Source organism: Motacilla alba, chromosome 1 (assembly GCF_015832195.1).
Source record: "Motacilla alba alba isolate MOTALB_02 chromosome 1, Motacilla_alba_V1.0_pri, whole genome shotgun sequence".
Taxonomy (NCBI): Eukaryota; Metazoa; Chordata; class Aves; order Passeriformes; family Motacillidae; genus Motacilla; species Motacilla alba.
In genome coordinates this window covers 9746155-9773748 of record NC_052016.1, presented here as the reverse complement: position 1 = coordinate 9773748, position 27594 = coordinate 9746155, and the positions used below count along the sequence as shown (strand labels likewise).

Here is a 27594-nt window from a genome sequence, read left to right as displayed (position 1 = left end):
TTTAGACAAGTACCTGGCATGTGGAAGACACTTTCAAACCTGTTTTTGTCCCAGGTGAACTTCCTGCCTAATCCGTGAACACATTTCCTACACAACCCAAGAGGAAGGGAGCTCTCAGCTCCAGGCTGGAGTCCCCAAGCACTTCAAGCCCCTGTTGCTTTGGGTTAGATGCTTGCAAGAGTTCCCAAGGAGATCTGTCCCACCAGACATTTGGGAAGTGAAGAAATTTAACTCCACGTGAATTTTCTTTGGGTTGGAGGAGTTTAGGACACTCAGCTTGTGTATAAAGAATGGAGATGGGAAAAAAGTGTTCCATGAAAAGTGAAGTGCCTCCAATTCTAAGGAGATGGTGGAACATCCACTGAGGAAAAAGTAGAGACATCACACCCAAATCACCCCCCAAAAAAAAGTCCTTTTCTTGTAACACCACCACCTGACAGAGGAGCACAACAGCACAGCTCAAAACAGCCAGGGAGGCAGGCAAAGCCAAGATCACCCTGATCCTGCTCCATGAAAATGTGGCAATTATTGCTCCAGGGAAGACACAGCAATTTTTGTGCAGGAAATTTTGTGCCTGCTGGATAAAGCACTGCCAGAAGCTTTGGGTCATTCTGCCCTGGTTGTGTCCTCAAGCTTTTCTCCATAACTGAAGGCAGAGCTTTGACTGAAGGCAGAGTTCTCCAGCTGCTGTGGAACTCTGACTGAGGATTTCAGGAATACCAACCCATCAGAATCAAAAATGGAGCTGGAAATCAGAGCTACAAGCCCATCACAATGTGCCTCAAAAGGCTGGACACTTGTCCCTTCTTCCATGTCATCCTAGACTTTCTTTCAGCCAGGGAATGTAACCAGTTCTCAGGGAAATAAGGCTTCATAATCATCCTTCCTTTTCTTCAAATTCCCCACAACTCAGCTGGGATCTTTTCCTCGCCTTTTGCAAATAATTTTTACTGCTGCACTGCTGTATTTGAATTCAGGCACGAATGCACACAGGCTACCTTTGGGACTCCCCACAGCCTGTGCCAGACCTGGACAACTTTTTCCATGAAGAATATTTTTCTCATCTCCAACCTAAACCTCCCCTGGAACAACTTGAGGCTGTTTCCTCTCACTCCATGATTTGTTACCTGGGAGAAGACATTGACCTCCCTCACCTCTTGGAAGACAAAGGCACATCAACCCTTCCATAACATTTTGAGGGAGATAAGGATGGAAATTAACTCCCCAGCATATTTTGCTTCAATGTTAATTAACCGTGTCTCTTACAGACCTGGCAGTTTTAGGAGTCTGAACTGCCTCAGGTTTTAACAAGAAGGTCACTTGTGCATCTACTAAGCTGGATTTTGTTCCTCTCCACTTTTAGCCTTGTTAGACTCAGAATTAAAGTCTTTTCACATAGCTTAGAGCAAGATGTTGTCCTGTGGACACATTTCCCTTTCTGCATCCTTCTGAGACAGACTTCTTCCACCCTCTGAAATTTTCGTTAAACCAAGGAGGACCAATGACCTTTTTCTGCAGTTCCAACGAGAGCAGCACTCACCAAACAAGAGACAGTAGTAGTGGGGAACCAACACAGCACAAACATCTCCTGTTTTGTCAGTGTAATCCCTCCAGCAGCCTGTTAGCATATTCCAGAACAGTCACCAGCCAAATACTGGATTTTCACTTGCACTGGACAATAATTAGTCCAAGTTTCCACCCAAGATTCCAAGAGTCATTGAAGTAGTGTGAAACCCACCAGAAGTCTCAGAAGACGCTGAGAAGCGTCTGTGAGCAGCTCTGTGCCCCACAGAGCAGCTCTGTGCCCCACCAAGGACCAGAAATGCTGTGTTCAAGGCTCTGCCTTTGCAAAGTGTTCCTTAATCTGCCCCAGAGGTTCATCATCAGAAGGAATTCTTCCCTGGGAGGGTGGTGAAGCCCTTGGACAGCTTCCCAGAGCAGCTGTGGCTGCCCCTGGGTCCCTGGAAGTGTCCAAGGCCAGCTGGACAGGGCTTGGAACAGCCTGGGATAGTGGAAGGTGTCCCTACCCATGGACATGGATGAGCTTTAAGGTCTCTCCAAACCCAAACTTTTCAATGTGTTCTAAAAAAAAAACAAACAAAAACCAACAAACTGCACAGTTGCACAAAGCAGGTTTTCCAAGAGGCCAAAAAGAGGAAGAAGCTAAAGCTGTGATTTATAAAGATGGTGATTTATGTGCTGCAAGCTCATGCTGGGCAGGGGAGGAGGATAAATTAGCACCAACAGCCCAAGCTGACACATCTTTGCTCCTGGCCTCCTGTCACCTCTGGGACAGCGATCCAACTGCAACAACAGACACTGTGACTCCAACCCAGCGTCTGGGGGTGTGCCAGCCCGGTGATTAACTCATGCTGTTAATTACAGGATGTAAACAGTGCCCTCAGCTGACCCACAGCCAGGTCAGGCGTTGGCAGCTCAGGCAGTGCCCTCGTGGTTGCACATGTGCCACCACTGCAGTCCCCTCCCTGCTGGGACACGGGGAATGGCACCAGCTGCACTTGGCACCCTGCATTCCTACCCCAAGTTCTTCCACTCAGCAGGGGAAAAACCTTCTCAGTGCTGAGAGCTCCCAGGGCTCCTGTCCCAAATAACAAGCCAAGATTAAAGCTTTGTGGCAGCCCAAACACCCAAGGGACTTACAGCCCCAATACCTTGAGGGACTCAGCTCAGTTCTTCCCAAGCTGCTGGGGGATGGACACACTGGGAGAGCCCTGCAAGGCAGGAACTGGGAGTACTGGTGGATGAACAGCCCTGCCCATATGCTCTGGCACCCAGAAACCTCCATGCCATGGGTTGAGGGGGGATTCTGTCCCTGTACTCAGGTGAGACCCCACCTGCAGAGCTGCCCCAGCCCTGGGGACACAGCAGCAGCACCTGGAACTGCTGGAGAGAGCCCAGAGGAGGCACCAGAGCTGCTCCAGGGCTGGAGGCAGGCTGGCAGAGCTGAGGGTGCTCACCTGGAGAGGAGAAGGCTCCAGGGAGAGCTCAGAGCCCTTGCAGGGCCTGAAGGGGCTCCAGGAGAGCTGGAGAGGGACTGGGGACAAAGCATGAAGGGACAGGACACAGGGAATGGCTTCCACTGCCAGAGGGCAGGGCTGGATGGGATATTGGGAAGGAATTCCTGGCTGGGAGGGTGGGGAGGCCCTAGCACAGGGTGCCCACAGAAGTCATGGCTGTTTCATCCCGGGAAGTGTCCAAGGCCAGGTTGGACGGGGCTTGGAGTAACCTGGGAAAGGTGAAGGTGTCCCTGCCATGGCTGGGGTGGATCACCATCATCACTGGGTGATGTTTAAAGGCCCATTCCAACCTGAAGTGTTCTGTTATCCTCTGATCCCTGAACCAATCCTAGTCCCCAGAGTCCACAGAGGGTGGTGCTTCACTCACCACAAATTCTTAAACACTTCCAAAGTTTCCTGTGCCACAAGAGTCCCCCTGCTGTCAGTGAGATATTTAACAAAATTACCCCTTGGGCAGCAACCTGCAAGGGCTGCCAGTCTGAGAGCAAGGCAGCCAGCACTGGCAGCCTAACACGTGTCACCATGACCTTCTGCTGCTCCAGGAGCAGCATTCCTCCAGAGGCACAACGAGATAACACAGAGACAAGGGCACCCAAGAAGTTATTCCTGACAAACACTCATTCAATGCCTTTTCTTGCTGTAATCTTCCCAAACTTCTTTTTGGTTTTTCCTCTAAATTCCTCAGAGGAGAGCAGATCCCACCAGCCCAGGAGATACCCGACTCAGGGAGTTAATAAACCAGTGTGTAGTTTTACAAACACACTCTGAGCCTTTCCACCAAAGGAAAAGCAAACAAATGTTCTCCTATCTCCCAGGAAGTCTGTCCTCACGTTAGCTTTCCTCTCAGCCTTTCTGTAGGCAGCTTTTAAAACATGAGAAAAGCCCTGTTTCATGTTAAATTCATAACCAGGAGGCAGAGTCAGGATTCCCAGGCTGCTTTTTGAGCTGCAAACACTGAGAAGAGCAGATGAGCTGAAGTGTGGAGAGCTGGTGCTGATGGGTTAATCCCCCAGGCATGGGGCATCCCTGTCACCCATCCCAAAGGGCTGGGAAGGTCTCAGGGGCAAAATTACTTAGAATAATGGAATGGTTGGGCTTGGAAGGGTCCTCAGAGCCCATCCAGACCCACTTGTGCCATGGGCAGGGACACATTCCACTGTCTCACACTGCTCCAAGCTCCATCCAGCTTGTGCCAGCAAAAACCATCGCAGCCAAGCCTGTCTGAGTTCAGCTCAGATCACAGGTCCCTCCCAACTCAGGGTATTCTGTGAACATCTCAGAGGTGCTACCAACACACCTGTGGGCTTCTTAAGCACCCCTCTCCTTCCAAAAGTTCATTTTAAAAACTGATTTCTCCCAGAGGATGCACCACAAGCTACCAAGCTGCCCTGGGGTCAGACGAGCTGGGCACAGCTTAACATCAGCCTGGTGTTTATCTCCCTCAAAGCTGCCTGTCCTTAGCAAGCCAGGCTCCACTCTCCAAACACTGCATTAGCGTGGATCAGCCAGAGCAGCACAGAGCCAGGCCACCCCCAGCTGTCACCTCGAGGGCACCTGGCTCGTGCCAGCACTCCGCAGGGGACAGAGATGCTTCTGGTTCAGGATAGAGGAGCCTCTGCATGAGGGACCCGTGGCACTACAGCCTTGAGCAGCTCTGGTTCAGAACACAAAGCTAAAAAATAAATAAATTTAAAACCAAAACACAAAGTGAGACTTTGGGAGTCATTTTTAGCAACAGAAGTATTTCAGTTTCCCCTCGGCGCTTTCGCATTCACCCGTGGCTAATCTCTGCTCAGACACTCTCTGGTGACACTGATTTTGTGTAAGTCCAGGGATTAAAGGGGGTTATCCAGAGGGCCAAGGGCAGCCTGAACAAACAGGAGCTGGACCACAGTCCCTGCAGCCCCACGGAGCTGCTCCACCCATGGAGTTCAGTCCCCATCCCAAGGATGTGACACAAAGGTTCCCCAGGGCCTCCTGCAGCACCCAGCTAAGACTGGCACCTCTGTCTGGGACCAAACCAGGGACAGGACAGCAGCCAAAAACTCCCCACCAGAGGCAAGGAGCCTCCTGGAGTCCTCGCATGGTTCCACCAAGAGCAGCAGGTCCAACACAGCCAGCACACAGCCCCAAAGCATAAATCTTGATAACAATCTTTTAAAGCCTAAAGGATCCCACACTAGGAAGACCAAGTTTCCTAGATTTTTAATGGGTATCTGCTTTTAAGAGCAAATTCCGCTAAGATTTATTGCAAAATTAAGAAATAAAGTTGTATTGAAACAGAATCACTAAGGCTGGGAAAGTGCTCTAAAACTGAGTCCAACTATTAACCAGCACCACAGCATTGTCCCCATGTGCCACAAATCCACACAACTTCTGAGCCCTTCCAGGGGCTGTGATTCCTTCATTCCCCTAGTCAGCCTGCCCCAATGCCTGACCACTCCTCTAGGGTGAAATTTCTCCTCACATCCAACCTAAACTTCCCCCAGCACTTCCTCCCATCCTGTCACTTGTTATGTTTGGGACACAAGTATCACACAGCAATGCAAGAGGTCTCCAAACAACTGGAGGCTGGGGATGTTTATCTGTTACCTCTGTTCCTCTGCTCCTTCCTACGCCTCTGGATCAGCTCTGTATTGAAGGCTTTCCAAAAGTCCCCTCCCTGGGGCAAGAAAATAAAAGGGATGCAAGAGAAGTGCAAACAACTTCTGCAGAGTCAGCAGCAAGTTCTGGCACCTGAACTGATGGATTTGTTTTCTTCTGAGGGACTGGAATGGAAGGAAGAGGATCAGTGCTTCAGAAAATCAACACTGCCACAGCTGGATCTGTGGAGCATTGCTGATCCAAAGCAGGCTCCAGATTTATCTGCCATTTCTGGACATTTCCAGTGCTGTTATCCCTTGGACAAAAGCTGATGTGTAGGTGCAGTGCTTAGAAGAGAGCCCAGTACTCCACAGGGCTTGTCCCAATTTCTGCCATCTTCCTCCAGCAAGGAATGCCACGGGGAACATCACTATGGGAGTTATGGTCTCCCAAGAGGGAAGGAGGGATCTCACTCTGCTTCCCAGAAGTCAGCCAAGAGCCCCACATCCTCTGCCTGGCCAGCACCAGCTCAACACTTCAGTGTCTGGCCCCCTGCTAAAGAGAGATTCACCATTTACCCCAGATCTCCTCTAAAACTGCTCCCAGAAGCAATTTCTTTATTTATTATCTTAATTAGAAACAACACAAAGGAATCACAGAGAACAAACCAACACTTCTGCTGCAGCAGCCACCACCAGCCCAGCTCCCACAGCATCCCCATCACTCCTGTGCTCCCCTCAGTGAGCTCTCAGTGCAAAAAGCCATTGATTTAACCACTCTTGTCCCCTGGGACAGCATCAAACACTTTGGACACTAAACACAGGCTAAAACCTCAGCTGGCTTTGGACCAGGTGCAGGTAAAGAAAGGCTCGGTGACTGGGCTGCAGCAAGGACAGATGCTCAGATCACACTGGGACAGGCTTTTATCATCTGTCAGGTCAGCAAACAGCAGCACTCCCAGGCAGCTCTCCAGTCAGTAACCATTTCAGGGGGTTACCTGCAGTTCCTAACCCCAGGCTGTGAAAAGGGCACAGAAAGGAGGTTTTATTTTCAGCCTTCCATTGTAAGAAGATCCTTTACCACTGCCCAAGGAAACGAGGCTTTCAATATCCACCACATTTTGTCCTGAAGTCCCAGGTTTCCATCAGAGCACCTCTCAAGTGTTCAGACTGTTAATGACTGTGTTTACAGTGGGTGTTGGCCTTACCAACAGGATGACTGCCCTGGCTCTGTTGAAGCATGATAGAATCCCCTAAAACAGGTTCTCATCAACTGTTGTTTCATCAGACCACATGATTTCCCCCTAAGCAGAGAGGGCAGAACCCCCCGGCTGCTGCTGCCTTTCCCAGTTCACTCCATGAGCCCTCCAAAGCTTGTCATGGAATATTTCCCAACTGCCTTTCCCTTTCCTCCTGGCACAAATCACTGACAACTCCCTGCAGGAAGCTGCTCTGATAGAGCTGGAAGGACCTGGAAGTTCTTATCTGGAGTCTGGGGGATATTTTCCAAAAGAAACAGGTCGTAGTGGAGTTACTTACATCCTTAAGCCTGGAATACTGTTTATCATTCCTGATAAACCAGTGGATACTGGTTTATCATTCCTGCATGTGGCACAAGGAATTGTTCAGTTCTAACCTAAATTCACATGCCCACAGTGAAGTCCAAATGGAGAGATCAGCACCTCTCCCATGCTGCGCTGTCTAAGCCAGATTTTCCTTGGAAATGCTCCTGAAGGACAAATCCAATCTTATCTCTTGATGACTTCCAGGAATCGGGCAGCCACAGCTTCTTTGTGCCACCTGTGCCAAGGCCCAACCACAGTCTTGGGATTCTTGGGCATTGAAAAATGACACAAATTAAAAAACTAATCTTGTCTCCCAAATTGGATGCATTTGAAAAGGTTTGAGATTAGGCTGGTCACAAAAAGACAATTTCTTTCCCCCCTAAGGAAGAAACTGGCTCTCCCAGGAGGAGACTACATGGACTCAAGGGATGAAACCTAGAAAGTGTTAGACGTTGCAGTCTCATGTAGAATCAGGAATCACAGAGGCTGGAAAAGGCCTCCAGGATCATGGAGTCATTAACCCAGCCCTGCTAAGTTCAAGGGTGAAGGCAGAAGCTGCTCTGACACTTAATTCCCCCCATCAGCACTAACACATCTGGTTTTGGCCACTCTGTGATGAGGATCTGGGCAGAGATAACAAAGAAAAACAAGAGAGCTGAGCAGGACAAAGGAAGGTAAAGCAGAGACTAAATGTGAGCCCATCCATCATCATCAGGAGAGCTCTTCCCACGATGGGGAGGAAGGGGAAGGAGCCATGGGGAACAATTGCTCCAAGGAAGGGGAAGCAGCATTGTTTGAGAGATTCAACAGAAAACTACATAAACCAATCCCCCATCCCTCAAAAAAAAGGAAAGAAAAAACATTCCCATAATCTTTGGGAAGGCTCAGCTCCACCTTGACATCACACCCCTCTCTGAGCCAGAAGGGAAGAGAAGCTGCTTTGTTTGGTTTTTTTCCCCCCAAGCTGCATTACCAGCCCTTTTCCCCAGGAAGGAAACCTTCCACACTCCCCTTCCCCTCCAGTCTGCAAAGGCTGAGCACTCTCCTTATTCCAGCCCTCCAGGAGCCCTGACAGTGCAAGGAAATGGGAGCAAAACACAGCAGCTCCCCACTGGGCCAGGAACTCAAATCCTGGGACAGCAGGACCTCTGCAAGCCTTGCAGGAGCTTCCATGGGAAAGCAAGCAGACCTTTCACTGAGACAATTCCTCTCTTTCCAGCAGGGAAGAGCTGAGGGACAGGTGGGAGAGACAGGGCTGTGCACATCCTACATGGAAGTGATAAAACTCCTGGCTCCATCTTACTCATCTCCAAGCTCCCCTGCTGTAACATGATTGGAGCTGAATTTTACTCCACTTAAGCCTTTCCCAAAATACCTGTGCTCCTTTGAGGTACTTCTTCCCCTCATCAGAAGCTCTGCAGAAATTAAATCCTATTAGTGCATAAATCTCATGCAATAACTGTGACATTCTGGGGATTTTCACTGGCAGGCTCAGCAGAAACCTTACCAGAGGAGAAGTCCTTCAAATACCAGACATCCAAGACATCTGAGGCCTCCAGACTTCTTTCTGTGCACAGGATTTAGTGCTAATCCCAAAGCTCCCCAACTCTTTCCCATCCTCCTTCCCTACCTTAGGTCACTCATATCCCATCCCTGGAAGTGTCCAAGGACAGGCTGGACAGGGCTTGGAGTGACCTGGACTAGAGGAAGGTGCCCCTGCTCACAGGAGGGTGTAGCACTGATGATTTCCAGGTCCCTCCCACCTAAACCAGTCTGTGAGTCCATGATTGCCAGTCCCTCAAAGGAGAGGATTTTCATGGATCTCAAATGCTGCAGGAGCCTCCAAGTTCTTCTCCACCTGCTTTTTTTTTTTTTTTTTAGAGCTGGAAACAGCAAATCTTTGCACCTCTTCCCAAAGCAAAGTGGACACACCTGCTTATCATCAACAAGCCCCATGATCTCTAAACCTTTTCTTACAAATACCCTGTGTTCCAATGCTACAACAGCAACACCAGGGCACACCCCACTCCTTCCATACTCCCAAGTTCCCAGAGATGCTCTGGAAATGGGCATTCCCCCAACAGGCACCAACTGAGGGGATTTATCTGGGCTGCCCTGGCCCAGCAAGGAGAGGGACGTGGCTGAAGCACAGATGCCACCCAGCTCCACTCCCACCTCTGCACCCTCAGGTTAGGGAGGCTGGCAGCCAGATCCTGGAAACTAAAATCCCTTTTCTGAAGTTCTGCCCCACTTCTTTCCCTGCAGCACCTCCACAGAGGCAGAGCCCTGTTTCCAGGGAACATTTCCCACCCAAACGTGAAGTGAAGCAGCACGTGATCCAACTCTGCCATCTGCTTTCCAAGGGGGCTTTCTCCTCTGAAAACTCACAGTTAAAAGCACCAGCCACACAAAAAACACCCCCAAAACAACAAGGCCTCCTTTCCTTAACCATAATAAGAGCCCTGCAATAACTTTGGGAAGCAGAAGTCCTTAAAGGGCAGATATTTTCTGCCCATTACCTGAGACATCTTTCTAGGCTTCATTAGGCACATCACAAACTTACTTTTGTCAGTGGAAGTACAGATGGCATTTGAGCTAAAGATTAGGATCCCATTTCCTTCCTCTAAAGCAAAAGCAAACATCAGCAAGGACTGCTTGGGTTAACCTTTAATTATTGCACAAGAAGCTCCAGTGCACAGCTCTAACAGGCTCTTCAGACCTCAGAGCCCTTGCAGGGCCTAAGGGACTCCAGGAGAGCTGGAGAGGGACTGGGGACAGGGGATGGAGGGACTGGGGACGGCTCTCACTGCCAGAGGACAGGGATGAATGGGATATTGGGAAGGAATTCCTGGCTGTGAAGGTGGGGAAGCCCTGCACAGGGTGCCCAGAGAAGCTGTGGCTTCCTCATTCCTTGGCAGTATCCAAGGCCAGGTTGGACAGGGCTTGGAGCACCCTGCATGATGAGCTGAGCTCATCTTTAAGGTCCCTTCCAGCTCAAATTCTGTGATTCAAGGTTTGCTCCCACTCCAGGGAGAGCTTGATCCCCAAAGAAAAGGGCTGTAAATCAGACACACCCAGCTCAGGGCCAGCCAATGCTGCATTTCATCCCATCCCAAAAGGAATTAAACCAGTTGATAAATAGAATTGAGGCTTTGGGACAGGTCTGAGAGAGGCAAGTTTTGAAGCCAAGTGTGCATGGAGAGTGAGCACATGACGGGAAGAGGCAATTTCTTCAGGGTCTTTTCCCTCAGATCCCAAAGCACACCTGAGCTGTGACATCCCTTCTCCCAGAGAAGCCTCCAGCTGTGGGATCTGGCACCTAGTCACCAGAGGATGCTTTATCACACCTTGCTTAGCACCCTCCCAAGACAAAACCTGGACAAAACACATCCAAGCGAGGTTCTTCCTCATGGCGAGGCTTCCCAAGAGTGGGAATAATCCCTGCCTGGGATTGGCTCTGCACAGAGCTCAATTCCACCTGTCAGCATCCAGCCTGTGGCAGCACTGTACCTTTCCACTTCCCTGCTGTAAAATTGAGTTATTCTGGGCTCAGAACTGACACCAAGTCAAGCTCCATCTGCTTCCACCACGATAAATATTCCTCTGATGTTGCTCTGCTGAGCACCTGTGATGTTGCTGCCATGGCTCCCAGCTCAGGATTTATTCTGGGCTGGGTGCAAGGCACAGTCTTTGTGCTAAGTGCTCAGCCCAGTGCTACGCACAGCATCAACAAGTGGGGAGAATGGAGCAAGGAGAAAAGCACAACCATGACAGGAAAAGCTCAGGACATGGCTCTTTCCAAAGCCACTTTTTGCCACGTGGAAGCTGCACAAGTTTCAGCAGAGTCAGAGAAGCATCCCACCCACACATTTTAACTCAGAGCCTGTTTTAAATTAAACTGTTAAAAAACTACCAAGAGGTGCAACAGCAGGATAAGAAAGCAAATGCCACAGCAGCATTATCTTTTGTACCCAACAAGAATCAGGATGAAAAAGACTCAAGGACTGTATTTCTGAAAGCAGAGAGGTTTTATGGAGAGCTGGAGGAGCAGAGAAAGCCAGGCAGCAGCAGCACAGCAGGTGGGCAGGCAGGGACTCAGGAGCAGGATTTGCTCCAGAGAGACAAATCAGCAGCCATCAAGAGCTTGGGTGACAATTCCATTTGTGCTGAATAAATAAGGACAGCCAAGCCAAGCCAAGCTTGCCCATGGCCAAAACCAGCAGCAGGTCAAGGGCTCCCTGCAGAGTCACTGCACTGAGTGACAGCTCGGAGGTGACATGTCACTGTCACAGCACAGCACTTTGTGGGAAGTTCTGCTGCACCCTCAGCTCCTCCAGAGCCCAAATAAGCACTGACATTTCTAGAAATGCTGTCAGCAGCCCCATTTGGGCAGCCAGCCATCCATACACTGCCTGTGGGCTGAGCAGAACCCTCACCTCTGCTCTGGGAGAACTGCGGGGGCTCAGCTGGAGAGGAGAAAGATCCAAGGAGAGCTCAGAGCCCTTGCAGGGCCAAAAGGGGCTCCAGAAGAGCAACTGGGGACAAGGACTGGAGGGAAAGGACACAGGGAATGGCTCCCACTGCCAGAGGGCAGGGATGAGGTCAGGATCTCACTGGACCAGCAGTGCAAGGTCCTGTACTGCCAGAAAAACATATGCCTGAGTGACACACAGAGTTCTGTCACTGCTGTCCCCATCCTGACAGCAAATAAGCTCACACCACAGGGAAGACCTTGGGGAGATGACATCTCAAGAGAAAATTTCCTTTATTCTCACCTTTTAGTCTGGATGGACTGATTACTTTGGGGACACTGGATATTCCCTCAGCGACTGGACCCAGAGCAGCGTCAAACTCTCTCCTGACAAACCAGTTTTCACTTTATTCTGTGGTTTATTCCCCCCAACAATAGCTCACAGGTTGTCCTAAGAAGACCCACGTTCAGTCTGAAGCAGCACATTTTTTACCAACAACATTTCAGAGAGCTGAGTGATGCTGTTGGTGTCCCACCCCCAGAGGGAGGTTATTCCTGGGAACCTGCAGATCTCCCATGCTCAGCATCCTCCCATCAGGGGGAAGTGCCACTTCCAGATGGAAAGCAAGGAGCCAACACATTCCCTGCTCCCAAATCGTTCACAGAGCCACCCCCAGAGTTTGGGAACCAGGGCTGGGGGGGAAGCATCAGATGCAGGTTCAGCTGCCAGACACCTCCATGTGCCAGTGGCTCTCAGGGAAAAGTGGCCAAAAATAGCTCAGACACCTCCACCCAGCCCCATAAAACTGGGATTTTACTCCTATCCCATTTATCCATGGGATAAATGCCTCCTCCACACCCCTCAGTCACTACAAACAGGGAGCTGAGTTGGTTTGGAGAGCTCTGTTACACTCCCAGGGCACCAAAGCACACTCAGCCACCAGGATGAATACAAACAATGCTCAGGGAATGGGTTTTATTTGCAGAACACCCAGGTGAGCATCCCATGAGGTGGTGAAGCAGTCCCTGTGTCCCTGCTGCTGCAGCAGCAGAATTTTCCCATTGCCACCTTCACACCCTGGTTGTCCCAAAGATGCTCTGGGAACTGGGATTGTTGGCTCAGGCTAAACCAGCAGAGCCCTGTGCCAAACACCTCCCCCTGCAGAGCTCCCAGAGCTATTTTGGGCAGGTTGTGGCCAAAGCTGAAGGTATTTCTGGTATCTGCTGAATGTCCATCATGGCAGGGAAGTAAATAATAAATGATCACAAACCAAGGATTTGTTCTTTGGCTTTTGCACTGGAGAAAAGCTGCTAGAAAGGAAGAGGGAAGGAGAAAAACTACTACAGATTGCATTGTCCATTCCATTTCCTCAGCGGGCCTGTGCCTCAGTGATCATGGCAAAGAGTGACAATTAAAGCAGAGTAAAAAATCTGTAGTAAAATGCTGGAGCCAGGCAAGGGTTCCCACCCAGCATTCTCCAGACCCCCTCTCCAACCTCAGCCTGCACCACCCCCTAAAAACCTCACAATCAAAGAGGTTCTATCAAGAGGCAAAGAGCAGCACCCACAAAGGTGGATTAATGGGAACAAACTTCAAGGAAGAAATCAACCTCCATGTCTGCCTTTCTGCAGTATCCAAGAGTTCACATCCTCATCTTGCCCCACCAAAGCAGTGCCATGTCCTTTATTTTTATTATTTTTGTTAAGTCACTAGAAAATACACCTATTTTCTTGGCCAAAACCACTGATGGCTGCAAGGAAAAGAGGGATGATCCCAAATCTTTTCAATACCTGACACCTTTCCTTTCAGAGTCATCACCAGAGCATCACCCTAGGCTATGTCACATTATCTGAGGACAAATAAATTATTTCTTTGTGGTGATCCAGCGTTTCTCCATTTAAAAGGCAGGATAAAAAGCTCAGTCCTTCCCTGTTCCCATGGAGAAACAGGAGGGAGATGGCACAAGCAAGAGCAAAACCCCCAGAGCTCCAGGAGGACCATAGCAGACAGGCCTTAATTTGATTTTTCATCACTTTAGAGTTCTCTAAAAGTCAGACAAGTGGCAACCCCCTTTTTTTCCTCTTTTTGTCACATCTGTAAATGATGGGCAAAATGAAAAGATCAGACTCTATAAACGGTTTCAGCTCTAGAGCAAGAAAAATATTGAAATACAGCCCTCATGCTGCCTGACAGGGAGAGGATTTATTACTGCTGGGACACAGGACTTTCCCCACAGGCTGCCTTCCCAAATTCCCAAGCCTCCCACCTGGCAGTGAGCCCTGGGGGGAATCCAGACACCTCAGCAGTCCCTGTGTACCCACTCACAGCATAATTTACTTCCAAGCTCAGCCACTTGCAGCAATATTTATTTTTTTAATCCCAGCTCCAGTGCCTCAGCCCAGCTCTTGCTCTCGACAGCTCTGCCATTTAGCAAGCATTAAACCTGATGGGGCATGAGACACAACAGGGTTTTCCTCACAGCCCCGGCCAAGAGCTGACAGCCACAAGTCTTTTAGGCAGTATTTATTTCATACCTCTCCTTCATAGAGAAAAAAAACCAACCCAAAAACAGCATAAAAACAGAAAAAAATGTAACAGCCTTTTGGAATCAAACATATGGGATCAGTCATCAAATGTGGCCAGTTTGGGAGCAGAATATCTCATAAGCTTCAGGCAATGCTGAAACACAGGAAGAAGTTTTAGGGTGGCCAGACAAAAGCAAGCAGTTCCACGCTGCTCCAGAGCTGTATTTCACTTCCAGCTTGAAGCACAAAACCCCTTCTAAAAAGGAGGAATTGGGTCAGGGGTCCAGTTTGCAGCTCTCCATGTTAAAAGATTTGAAGTCACTGCAGCCCCTTCCCTCCTAAGGCTGCTTTGTGCTTCTGACTGTTTTTAAACCAGGGAAATGGGGCAGTGCCTCAAGCCTGAGGGGTTGGAGCTGTCAGAAGCACCAAGGATGCTCTTTCTCCCCAGCTCTACAGTCAATCCAGATATAACCATCAGCAGATCAAGACTGGGAGAAATCAGACGGCTGTGCTGTGTCAGCCATTGGAATTGCACAGCCCCAGAAACTCCTATTCCCACTTATTTTAACTCTGGCCCTTTGGGATCAGGCTGCTCTGACAAAGCCCAGGCAGAAGCACCAGGGGCTGATAAAGCCCATGAGCTGCTCACACAGCTGAGCAGCAGCAACTGCTAGCTGGAAAACTTAGGAACAATTTGGGAGCTCCAGGGTCAGGCTGACCTTGGGCACAGCAGCAGGGAGCAGCAACCAGCATTGGCTCCCACTTTTGTCCAAACCCATCTCTTCAACAGCTCCAGCCAGGGCTGATTTTCCTCAGATTAAGCCCAGCTCAGGCAGCCTAAAGCCTGGCTTTGAGAGGGACGGGATACAGGGAATGGCTTCCCACTGCCAGATGGGATTTTGGGATGGAATTCCTCCCCGTGAGGGTGGTGAGGCCCTGGCACAGGGTGCCCAGAACAGCTGTGGCTGCCCCTGGATCCCTGGCAGTGCCCAAGGCCAAGCAATTGCCCACCACTTCACCCTTTGGCAGCTTCAAGCCAATGTTTTCCCACCCTTGGAGAGGTCAGAGCCCTGAGGGAGCACCAAGGTGGTGCAGGAAATCTGTGCTCCCTGCACTGGTGTTCAGTGGCTGCACAAAAACCCCAGGATTTCTTTTTCTGAGCAAAGAACAGCCTAGAGAGATGCAAGAATCCCTAAATTTAACTCACAGCATCCTTAAGTTTGGAAAACACCTCTAAGATCTTCGAGTCCAGCCAATAACCTGACTCTGCCAGGTCCAGCACTAAACCATGTCCCCAAGTGCCACATCTGCACCTCTTTTTGGAGATGTGACACCTCCGTCCAGCCTGTTCAATCCACGCTGAGAGCAGCCACCACCTCATTTCCCCCACAGAGAGAGCACACAAGCACCAGGCAGCTGCCTTTCAGACACACAAAACCTTGATTCCAAAACTGGATCTGAAAGCTTGCAGTTCACAAACCTTGATCCCAAAATTTAAATTAAAGAAAAAAACAAAAAAACCACAAAAAAAATAACTCCAAAAACCCCAAAAAGAACCAACAAAAAGGCAAAAAAACCACAAAAAATGCAAAACCCCAAAAACTCCCCCCAAAAAAACACCACCCCCCAAAAAAAACTCCCCCAAAAAATCCCAAAGAAAACCACACAAAAAAACCCCAAAAACAAAAAACCCAACCCCCAAGAAACCCCTCAAAAAACCAAAAAACCCCCCAAAACCCAAAAAAGCCAAAAAAAACCCAAAAAGAAAAAAGCCCCAAAACCCCCAAAAAAACCCCAAAACCAAAAAAAAACCAAAAAACCTAAAACTCCCCAAAAAACTAAAAAATACCCAAAAAACCCCAAAAAAACCCCAAAAAAACCAAACAAAAAACCCTTTAAAAAAACAAAAAACCAAAAAACAAACAACAAAGAACAAAACAAACCAATAATCAAACAAAAAAACTCCAAAAAACCCCAAAATTTCCAAAAAACCTGCGAGAAAACCCCCAAAAAAACAAACAAAAAAAAAACCCCAAAAGCTACCAAAAAACCCCAAAAATATACATACAGAAAAAAGAAAAGCACATTGGAGGGGGACTTACAGAGCAGCAGCACTCCCAGCACAATCCCTGCTTGGATGCTGTGTGCTGAGGGAGCCAGGGCAGCCCCATTCCCAGAGCCCTGCTGATATTCAGGTTTAATGGTGCTGATAAGGCCGAGCTGGAACAGCTCTTACGCACTGCAGGTTTTATCTGTGGCACAGCACACTTGTCACAGACCCTCTCTTATCAGCACTGCAAATATCAGCCCAGATAAGGGGAGGCACAAAATGCCTGGGAAGGTGCAGAAACTGGAGCAGACACATTGAGGTTTTTGACTCCTTTGGCCTCAGCTGCCCTCGTTCCTCACCCCGTGTTCCCCCCCACAGCTCCAACATCCAGCCCCAAAACTGCTCCAGGAGAGGAGAAGAGCAGGCTTCAAGCCAGTCCTTCAGAGCTGTCCCTCCAGGGAACCCTGCAGATGAGCTGCAAAATTCAGGGAAATAAGGAAAAAGCCATTATTTCCCCTGAGCTGGGAGAGAAGAAGCCAAGGGAGCAAAGTGATTTTCTCACGGGTCCAATACAGCTCAATATAACCAATTACCCCAGAAATTTGGATTTAAGGAGTCTCATGACCGAAGGGGTTCAACAGAGTGAGCCGAGTCTTTCAGAAACATAGAGGACTCCAAAATTTAAGCTTATCGTGCTGTTAGAAGAGGATCTGTACCTGCTCATTACAGGGCAGCTCTGAAAGTCTGGACACCAGGTTAGAGCTTCCCAACAAGCCCCCAGACTTCCCTCCTGAGCCACACTCCCACTCTAACCCTGGGGCGGTCATCACATCAGCTCTAGGAGGGATTTCCAGCCCAGCAGGAGCTCCCAGGTGCAATCCAATCTTGCCATGAACAAGCCAGCCTTCCTCCTGACACCTCTCACCAGCAGGGAGCATCCAAAGAGCCACCTCCCTGCCCCAGGTGACACTGGACAGGACACCAGCATCACTAAGGCAGAGATTCCTCCACAGAACCATTGCAGAACAATTCTCTGCAGCTCCTGAGGCTCAGCAAAGCCCAGGACAAGGCTTGGAGCTGAAACCTGCCCAGGTACACAGCCAGGGAAGGACAATCCCCTCCCACACTGCTCCTGCCCATGCTTTCAGGGCCAGCAGCTCCATCCCTCTAATCCCAAAAGCAGCTTTATTTCTCTTGGCAGAGCAGAAGTGTCCCAGGAGCCCTGGCAGGGTTTGTGTTTGGGGAACACGCAGCCCAGTGACCTTGTGAGGCACAAAGGGCTGTCCCTGCCGGCTTCAGGCACAGCAGAGCAGGCTTATTCCCACCACACCAACATCTGAACACCTACAGCTGTCTCACAGCACATTCCTTTAATACACAGCTCTCCCAGAGCAGGAGCCTGGAGATCCAAATCAAAAAAATCCAAAACCAAACACGCAGAGGGGACAGATTAGGGAACAGTTGTGATAAGGGAAAGCATCCCTAGCCGAGCTGTCAACCTTGCACTTTAAATCAGCCTTTTAATGAGGGCTGCAAGCACTCTGCCTTTGGGTGATTAACTCCCAGCTAAAGAGGAGCTGAGCTGCTTCGTTCTGAAAGCAGATCCTGCCTCCAGGATCCAGGCAGGAGCAGGAAAGCAGGAGATGATCTTGCAAGCTGTCAGCCGCCACCAACTGATGCCAAAGCCCATGCAGGGAGGGGAAATCACCCCAAAAACGAGAGCCTGCCAGCACTCTGTATTCACAAAGCATCAAATGCAGCACAGCAAGTGGTGTGGGAGCTCCCAGTCCCCAGCTCCAGGGCACAGGGGAAAAGGACACAGCAATATCTGTATTTTTGGCAGGTGTTTTGGTATCTAAGAGCTGGAAAACAGGGATTACAAATCCAGTGTCCCAAGTGCAGAGTAATCCTTGTTGATGAGTGTAATTTGCATGTGAACAGGAACACATCTAAAAATAGGTGTTTGAGAAGGTCTCACCTCACCTCTTGGCTTGATGAATTCCAGGGCTCTCAAATACCCCAAATGCACAGATCTCAAGGACTGTTCAGGCACCACTGCTGTGCAGATCTCTAAGATCAACCATGGATGGAGAAATCAAAGCCCAAAATGTCTGAGAGAAACAGAGCAAATCCCACCTGGACACCCAAAAACAGGACCCAGGAGCTGCCTCTTTGCTGGGTTTCAAACGGCAACAGGATTGACTGACAGTCCGAGGTCTCACTGACAAGATTCCTGAATAATCAGTAGGCAGATGGACACCAAAATTCCCACAATATCTGCAAATAATCACTGATTGATCAGGAAACTGCCTAAAAAACATGACCTACCTGATTCCTTGAGGAATTGCTTTATGGGGCTGCTTCATGCAAAAAAGAATTACAGAATCATCACAGAAAAGTTTGGCTTGGAAGGGGTCTTAAAAATCATCTTTTTCCATGGGCAGGGACACCTTCCACTAGCCCAGGTTGCTCAAAGTAGTTGGGAAGAGAGAGAGAGACACCCTGAATTTGAACATACACTTCCCACCTTCTCCAAAAGAGCCTTTTTTCCCCTCTGAGAAAGGTCAAGGGGTTGGATGACTCTTTCCTACGCCAACAGGTGGGACATGCAGGAAATATTTTAATCCCAAGGAAAGCATTAATTACCACTTGGCAAAAAAAAAAAATAAAAAAGCCAATCCAGACAACAAAATCCACCCAAATATCACAGAGTGCCCTCAGCATGGTGGTAAATCCCTGTAAGCAAATCTAAGCCCTCTCTATCCATCCCAGGGACTGGGTTTAAGCTGTAACCTGGGAAGCCCCCAGCCCTATCCTGTCCCTTGGGGCAGCACTGGGGATATAGATCCCAGTTTTATCCCCATTCCCCAAGGTTGTACTCAGACAAGAGCCCTGCAGTCAGCAGACAGGGCTGAGATGGGGTCACACACAGGGACACCCCCAAGGGCCCTCCCTCCTGGCAAGGTCCAGGGCAATATCACAGCACAGCAAGCCAGACTTGAGCCTCAAATCCTCTCCAAGCTCTTAAGTGCCCTGCTCAGGATTAGCCCTACTTCCCAAGAACCTTGTGGAACACCAAGCATCCCCTGCCACCGTCAGTTGCCAATTCCCAACCGCTCCAAGTCAGGAAATTTAATGCATTTTGTTTTGCTGCAGTTCTGCAGAACACTGACTTGATTTTAGACTTGATTTATGATTAGGTGACTGTCAGCTCAAGAGATTCATCAATACCAGCTAAGTGGCCCAAATATAATCTCCTAGAGTGGCTCAGGAGAACACGTGGATGTTGGAGGGTACAACCAGTCCATTACATCTTTTTAAAGGCTACACCCAAAAATACCTATTAGAGGAAACTCTGGGTTTCACCTTGGACTATTTCAGTCACACACAAGCTGCTTTCCCTAGGCAAACGTGAGCCTGAAACTCAGCACAGCTAAAAACAGCCAAGGACCAGAATATTTCTGCTCTGTGCATTTCACCTTGGGCTGGGGGAGGGACAAGTTTCATTTCACCTCAGCGAGGAGGAAAGGGAAGCAAAACACAGGGGCCAGATATTTATGAAGACCTCTTACAAGTTGCAGCAGCATTTAGAAGAAATAAATAAATAAAAAATTAAAGGCAAGCTGACATCTAAGGGGGAAAGTGGGAGATAAAAAGCTGCTTTGGCACAGCCCCACATGGTAAAACTCTGAAAGTGAAACAGATTCTTCTGTGCATTCCCAGCCAAGAAGAGAATGAACTTACAGTCCATCACCTCCAGAATCCAGCATCCTGGACCCCAAGCTCCTCATGGAAAGCGTGGCTCCAACACAGAGAGAGATGCAGGGAGGGCAGGAGGGTTCAGGTCTGTCATGACTAAAGAATCACACTAAAACCAGTCCAGGCTCTTTCCAAGAAAGAGATTAACCACCAGCAGGGCTCTGCACAGATGGGAACAGAGCTGGTGCCCAGATTTGTGCAGCACCCCAGGAAAGGTGCAATTTCCCCCTCTCCTATCCCCAGTTCATCCTTCATCCAGCAGGGAGAAAAAAGAAATAAAACCAGATCAAGAGTCACACCCACAAAAAATAGTCCCAAAAGGAAACGTTTTCATTTTCATTTTTCATCATCAGGACCAATCCTGTCCAAGGACCAGGAGAAAAAAAAAAAAAACAGCTCAATCCCAACCTGAAATGGATTCCAAATGTGGAAACATGGAATGCGTGGAGGCACAGGCATAAAAAACTTCCCAACTGCCACCCCAGAAGCTCCTTGTTTGAACACCCTTCAGGGGAACACTCTGTACCTTGAAACCACTCCTTGGCAGAAATCTTCTACAAATATTTAATTGCATATAAAAAATAAAACCTTTTTTTTTGTTGTTCTTTGTTGTTTGTCAGGCTATTGAGCAATGGCAGAATATTGCACCAAATATTCACGCAGTTGTCCTGCCAGTATCTGTGGGTACTTCTGGAGGAAGTGGGGAGAACACAGTGGTTTGCTAAAGAGGAAAGAGCAGCAAAGCCAAACACCAATGTGCAGCTTTTTTTTTTTTTTTTTTAAAGTCAAGACATGCATTAAAGTAGCTGTATCTAATCACTGTTTATAGAGGGGCTGGCAGGCAAAAGCAACTGCCATAAAGTCTTTTAAATCCCTTTTCCCAGCATCATGCTCACAATGTTCCTGCAAAGGGCTGTTAAGCACCAGGAGCAGAGCTGGAGGGAGAATATTTGGTGTGGGAAGAAGGGAGGGGGATGAGGGGCCTGGCTCCTAAACCCACCCTGGTGCAGCACTCCCCTGGAGGAGGGGGCAGCTCCGTGTGCTCCTCAGCACAGATAAGGAATGGGCTCCTTGGTGTGACACTGCCCCCTCCTGAGCACAGGGGACTGCTCAGCTCCCACCCAGCCCAGAACAAGGGTTTTGGGGAGCCCCAAGCAAACACCCTGCAATAAATAGAGAAAGTGAACACCACTCACCCCTCAGCAGCTCTAGCAGAACTCACCGCCTCCCCACACCAGCAGCACTGGCTGGGGTGCAGGACAAGACTCAAATACCTTGAGTTCGAGCTCGTTGGAGCCTAATTAGCAGCAGCTGCAGCCTAATGAAGGAAAGGGGCTGCCAGGTGAATCCTATCTCTTCATCTCAAGGGTTGGAACTGGAGGAGCTTTAAGGTCCCTTCCAACCCAAACCATCCCACAAATGTCAGCGTGAAGGTGCAAAGCATCTCAGGGACTGGAGCACAACCTCTGTGGGGACATCATCTCAAGAAAAAGGACTTTAAAATCAGCACTGCAGACTCCAAGGAAAGCATGTTCCTACCCCACTGTGTTTGTAGAAAAGCTGCTCTCAGGAGGAGCCCTAAGTGCCCCTCCAGGTCCAGCCCCACCTTCCCACACAAGCCCTGAGCTGCACCAGGAGTATTTCAAAGGTGCAGCCATTGCCTTTTATCTTCACCCTCGGGAAGACTCACAGAGCAAGTCAAAGGACAATATTCCCCCCAGGTGTGTCTGGTTAAAGGGCACCCAGACCTAACTTCCACCACCTGTGAGCATCAAAGTGCCTCTGAAACAAATCAGGGTGAAGGAGCCACCTGCTCCCTGCATCTTTAACCTCCAACTACAACAGCACTTGCACCTGTGAGCTGCCCCAACCCACATGTTAAAAACCCACAAAAAACACCCCTAAATACACTGATTTTGGCATGGTGATTTTAAGGCAGTTACTTGAGATCAAATACACCTGGGTACACAGTTAAAGGGTAAAAGTACAACAAAGCGCTATCCCTTCACAGCTGGTTCTGTGTCTCGTTATAACCTTCCTGGTTTATCAAACAATTTATTGTCTTACTAAAAACCAAACCCTTTATCATCAATTTTGAGCCAGCAGATTCTGAATCTACAAGCTGACACCAAATCAATTGATCTGACCAAGACTCATTTTCCTTCCAAGACAAACACCAGCCGTGCTTTGCCGAATTCATCGCAGGGAAAAGTGTAACGAGCAGAACACGCTCATTTAGTAAAAAAAGTACAGCTTGACAGAGACACCCACTCTAAAATTAACTCTGCCATCAAAGCAGAGCTTGTATTTGCCTCTGAAGAAGCACCTCCTAAATCACAGAGAAATATTCTGCAGTTCCACATTGCTGGGGTATCAGCATGAAGATGTTTCCAAGCTTGGCAGAGGAGGATATGTTAAAATAACAGGCTTTAAGGAGTCAGGATGCATCACTGCTCAGGTGGATAAAGGCTGGCTAATGAATTAATGGACCATTTTCCATAGCAATCTGATGAGGAAAATGGACATGCCAGACAAAATGCGAGGCAGGAAATCCATTTACCTCAGCTTTTCCCCGGCCACACCTGCCAAGTGTAAGCTGGCAATTTGTAAGGGGGAAAGAAGGGAGAAGGCTGTTATCCTGCATGGGGCTGGCTGATCCAAACCCCAAAAAAGCTCTTTAAGAAGCAGCACCACTCTGACTTGTACTTGCTAATCAGCAGCAATCTAAATTTCCTGGCAGCTGGAGCATCCTGAGGAGACTCCAGCACCCTGGATTTAACATTCTCCATGTACAATGTAACTTTCTAATGGAGAAAAATCTGTATGGGCTCCTTCCCACCAGGACAAAGAGCCAGCAAAGAGAATCAACATTCATTATTTTTTAAGTTTCACATGCAGCATGGCTCTGCCTGTTCCTGACATCTATCCCTAATCCCTCTCCAGCCCCAAAATAACCCTTAAGCCAACACGATTACACACAACAAGGGCGGCTGTAAGGACCCAGCCCTAAAATCCCAAAGCACGGCGAGTTCGACACAGCCAGGATTTTCCTGGCTGGACAATCCCCATTTCCATCTCGCCGGGGTGAAATTTCACAGCTTCCACACCAGGAATTGCTCCAGCAGCCCTTTTCCAGAGCAAGGCTCACATGCCGACTGCAACTCCTCCATGCCCAGTTTTCCGGGCGGGGAACAGACAGGACGTGTGTGAGGGTTTCAAAAAAATAGCAACGAGACGATTTTTCCCCTCTATTTTCCCTGAATTCCTCTTTTTTCGAATTAGTTTCTTTGCCAAGCATCAAGAGAAAGTGACACTCTCTTACATTCACCTTTTTTCACCCTCTCTGCTCAGTGCTCGCTGGACAGTTGGGGTATTTAACAGAGGCTTTGCTGCCGGGGAACGTCGCCAGGAGCCATCCAGGACATCCCTGAGCATCCTCAGGGAGGTGGATGCGCACTGAGCGCTCCTCCAGCTGGACCAGCAACAATAAATAAATAAATCCCTCTTGGGATTCTGCTGCCTCAGGATTTTACAGCTCCGGACAACAGCGGTGTGAAGCCCTAGAACGGCGGGACACTGCAGATACCATCATTTTATATCAAAACGAAGCGCTCCCTGTTAAACAGGCAGGGCCCGAAGTGGAACAGCGGTTTCCGGATCCACACCCGGACACTTTGGAGTGTGTGGTGCAGACTTTGGGGGTCTCGGGGACCAGAGGGGGCTCCCCGGGACGTCTCCCCGGGTGGGTGCCCACCCACATCCCCCAGCACCGGGAGCAGCCGCTCACATCCCCAACTTCGCTCGGGATGCTGGCGGCCAGGTGAGCCACCCGTGGGGAGGGGGCACGCAGGACAAGGAAACACCTTCGGGGCACGCAAAAGAAACACCTTTCGGGGCAAAGCAACGCGATTCGGACACCGCAGCACCTTCTGGGGGTGAAACCAACCCGGCAGCGCTGTCCCACCCGCAGCAGCTCGGCATCACCCCGCAGCCGCCCAGGGGATGCGGGAAGCCCCCAGCTCAGCCAGCCCTCCCCTTCCCTCCCTTTTACCTGCAGCCGCCGGGAAATCCGCCAGGTTCCCGAGCCCCGCGGAAGGGCAGCCCGGCCCCGGCGGCAGGGCAGTGCCAGGGCCGGCAGGGAAGGGCGCAGGGACGGCGCTGGCACGGCCGCAGCCCCGGCCCCGCAGCCCGGCTCGGCTCGGCTCGGGAGCGGGGCGGGCGCTCGGCCGGGCGGCTCCGCCCCGGGCGGCGCGGGAGGAGCGCAGGGACGCGAGGAGGAGGAGGAGAAGAAAAGGAAGCTGCACCCAGCCGTGGGGAGTTCTTCTCTTTTGGGCTGCGAGCGGACCTATCACCAGAACTGCCCGTTCTGGTTTGGGGGGCAAAGGAAGGGTTGGGGCACCCCTGGGTTGAGGAGTGCTTGGCGCTGTGCCGGGGGGGTTGGGAATGCTGAGCCCCTAATGGACAGCGAGCGCCCGGGAATCACAGAATGGGTTGGGGTGGAAGGGAACTTAAGGAGCATCGCATTCCAACGCCCCTTTCCCCAACCCCACCCGGGTCTCAGGTTGTTCTAAGCCTCGTCCAGCCTGGCGTTGGACACTTCCAGGGATGGGGCAGGTACAGCTCGGGGTAGGGGGATATGCTGTGCTCCCATCTGGGTGGATAGAGGTGGATAAAAAGGGTCAGGTGCAGATTTGGGCTTTGCAGCTTCCTGTTTACTCCCCACCTTTCCAACTCGCCCTTCATTTTTTCTACCCTCTTTATCACCTGTACCTGGTCCTATGTTATATCTGAATGCCCAAGTGTGCAGGTGGACCTGATCTCCGCACGAGGCCACCCTGCTGTAGCATTTTGGGAAAGATGAGTGTTTTGTTGATTCTGCACCGTGCTCAGGACTCGTTTTCCTCACACACTGCAGCAGCACAGGGTATTTGGGATGAGAAGGATGCCCAAGCCTGCCCAGCACTGTGGCCAAAACTCAGCTGTGTCCTGGCTGTGAATCCTTTGCCCTTCTTGATGCAAGGTGACAAAACACTTGGCTGACACCAATGGATTCATTTTTTTTCCTCTGCAAATTGGCTATTTCCCACTTTTTTGGCCCAACCCTGAAGTAGAGACTGATCCAAGCAGAGCAAAAGGAAGGGATGTGCTGTCAAAATAACAAGCAAGCACAAGCCAAATGCCAGACTCCTCTTTACTGAGGCAGACTAAGCTGAGAGGTCGCTGGCAACTGGCTCTTTTCCTTGGAGAAGCAGAAATAATCCTGCTGCACCCAGCAGTAGGGAAAGACTGGAGGTGAAAAATCAGAATTTAGACTCTGATCCAAGCAATAAGCAGCACAACAGAGGAGCTGTGGGGTTGAGGTACAGGCAGCTGTCCTGGCAGCCCTTTGCCGAGCGCTTCTCCTTCCAGCACTGCTGACAGGAGACATTTCAGAATCACAACCCTGAGAGCTGTGATTACCTTAAATCCTGATGAAAATCTCTCCTGTGGGAGCATTTTATTTGCTGCCTGGTTGTGGGTCCGTGGCAGAGCTTTAGAATGTGTTTTCCTGCAGGCTTGGGGGTGGATGTGCAGCAGGGGACGGGACAGATGCAGATATTCCAAGCACATAACAAAGTCTGGTGCCTTTGCCAAACTTTAAACACCCTTGGTTTTGTGCCTAAGGATTGCCTTTTAACTTCAGCAGAAAGAGTTCAGCCTTTTGTAAGATCAAGGGGAAAATCTTTTTTTCTGGCACCAAGAGGAAATACTCTTCAAACTCATGAGGTTCCAGAGATCCTGCAGATGCTCCCAGCACCAGCCAGTCAGTTCTTTACAGCATCCATTTGCTGAGGAAAATGCCTCTGAAAAGATACAGAGTTTGCACATTTTCAGAATATTTCTGTGACTTGGCCAGTTGAATCTGACATAGGATCCTGCCAGGATGCTGGGCTGGGGAAGGATTTGTTCTCCAGCCACACCAAGCAGCTGTGAGGACAGCAAAGAGGAGCAGAGGGACCATCTTTGCCCCCTGAAAGCAGCACTTTGGCTGCTAAGGGCTGTGCAGTTTCAAAGAAAAGCCACTGAAGGAAATTGACCATGAATTTCCATGCAGCCTCTAGGAAAACAGATGCAATTTTGGACAGGGAAGGTTGGTTTCAGATTTATAAACTCCTTGTCCTGTGCTAAGAGCCTCGAATGTTCAAAGCTACTTTAAATATCTCCCTTTGGCATGGGAGGGATTTCTGCCGTGCTCATTCCTCACATTTCCAGCCAGCTTCACTTCCAAAGGATGCAGCTGTAAAGCCCTCCTGAAAACCCCTGCACCCTGGTGACACTCCCTGTGTGTGATTCCCTTTTTAAGCTGCTCCTTTAGGACCTAGCCCAGCCCTAAAACAGGACTGAGTTTCGGCATTTCACGCCACATCCTGAAAGCAATTTGTTACATGCTTATGGAAGGGAAAATTCCTCCAGAAGGGACACTTCTGTTTCCTGGCAGGGAAATACAAGGATCGCAGCTCAGAAGGGCATCAAGGCAAATCCTCAGAGGAGTCACTGCTCTGGTCTTTGGTTGGGATGGATGGGGAGGGAGATGCTGCAGGTTCCTACAAGAGTGGAATCAGGAGGAATGGGCTGTTTAATCCGTAAACTCAGCACCAGCCTCCTCCAAGAAAAAGCACTGTTCTGTCCCCTCTGCAGGCAGAAAAAAAGCCCTTTTCCCTCCTCCCAGGTTCACAGAGGGAAAGTCTTTTCTGGAGAAACACTTTCCTGAGCAGTCCAGATGACCCAGATGCAGCCTTGGGCACTTCCAGGGATCCAGGGGCAGCCACAGCTCCTCTGTGTCAGGACCTCTCTATCCTCCCAGGAAAAAATCCCTTCCCAATATCCCATCCATCTTTGCCCTCTGCCAGTGGGGAGCCATTCCCTGTGTCCTGTCCCTCCATGCTTTGTCCCCAGTCCCTGTCCAGCTCTCCTGGAGACCCTTGAAGCACTGGAAGATCTCTGAGCTCTCCCTGGAGCCTTCTCAGAGATGTCAGAGCACGTTGGATGTTCCCTTCTCTGCATTTGCTGCTGCACTCATGGGCAAAACAAGGCAGGGTCTGGTGCCAGCACAGCAGACTCCCCATGGCTTTTTCTGGGGCAGAGCAAGGAACCCCTGCTCAGTTGCCAGAGCAGTGCTGCCACACCTGGCTGGGAGATTCCAACACCTCAATTCTGCAGAGAGAAACTAAAGGCTGAAGGAAGCCAGGCTGGATCTACTGGGGGATGCTTGGCAGGAGTGGCACAGTGCCCATGTCTGCGCCCGTCCAGAGGAACCTGGAGGCAAATCCTGGCTGGGGCCATCCCAGTGCAGCCCGGGCAGGGGAAGGAAGCGTGCGGAGGGACACACCATTGTTCTGCCCCTGCAGCTCTGGGGGAATGCAGGGCAAACAGGAGGGAGCTCGGCGCTTTCCTGTGTTTGTGCTGCCAGTATTTTCATTAAGGTCCTTTTTCCTACCTCTTTCTGCAAGGCCTTTGTGCCTCTAATAAGTGCAAGGAGGGTGTTGATTGTAAGCGTCCCCTCAGGCATAATTATTTTACCATAATAGCATTTACAGGGAGGGCTTGTAGAGCCATTTTCCTG

At 49.9% G+C, this 27594-nt stretch overlaps 1 protein-coding gene across 4 annotated transcripts in view; it reads right to left on the bottom strand.

Annotated features, from left to right (window-relative positions):
* Positions 1 to 24232, bottom strand: part of GDPD5 (glycerophosphodiester phosphodiesterase domain containing 5) — a 102424-nt gene extending 78192 nt beyond the window's left edge. The window contains exon 1 of one of the 4 annotated variants that reach the window (XM_038130777.1): positions 24043 to 24232. Coding sequence is in view for 2 of the 4 variants with exons in the window: in XM_038130760.1 (XP_037986688.1) it covers positions 19977 to 20023 (47 nt within the window). In the remaining 2 variants the exon portion in view is untranslated. Of the gene's footprint in view, positions 1 to 16284; positions 16431 to 19976; positions 23991 to 24042 lie in introns of those variants that run through there. The other 3 variants (XM_038130760.1, XM_038130769.1, XM_038130788.1) reach the window with 3 other exon arrangements.
* Between the last annotated feature and the right edge of the window lie 3362 nt (positions 24233 to 27594).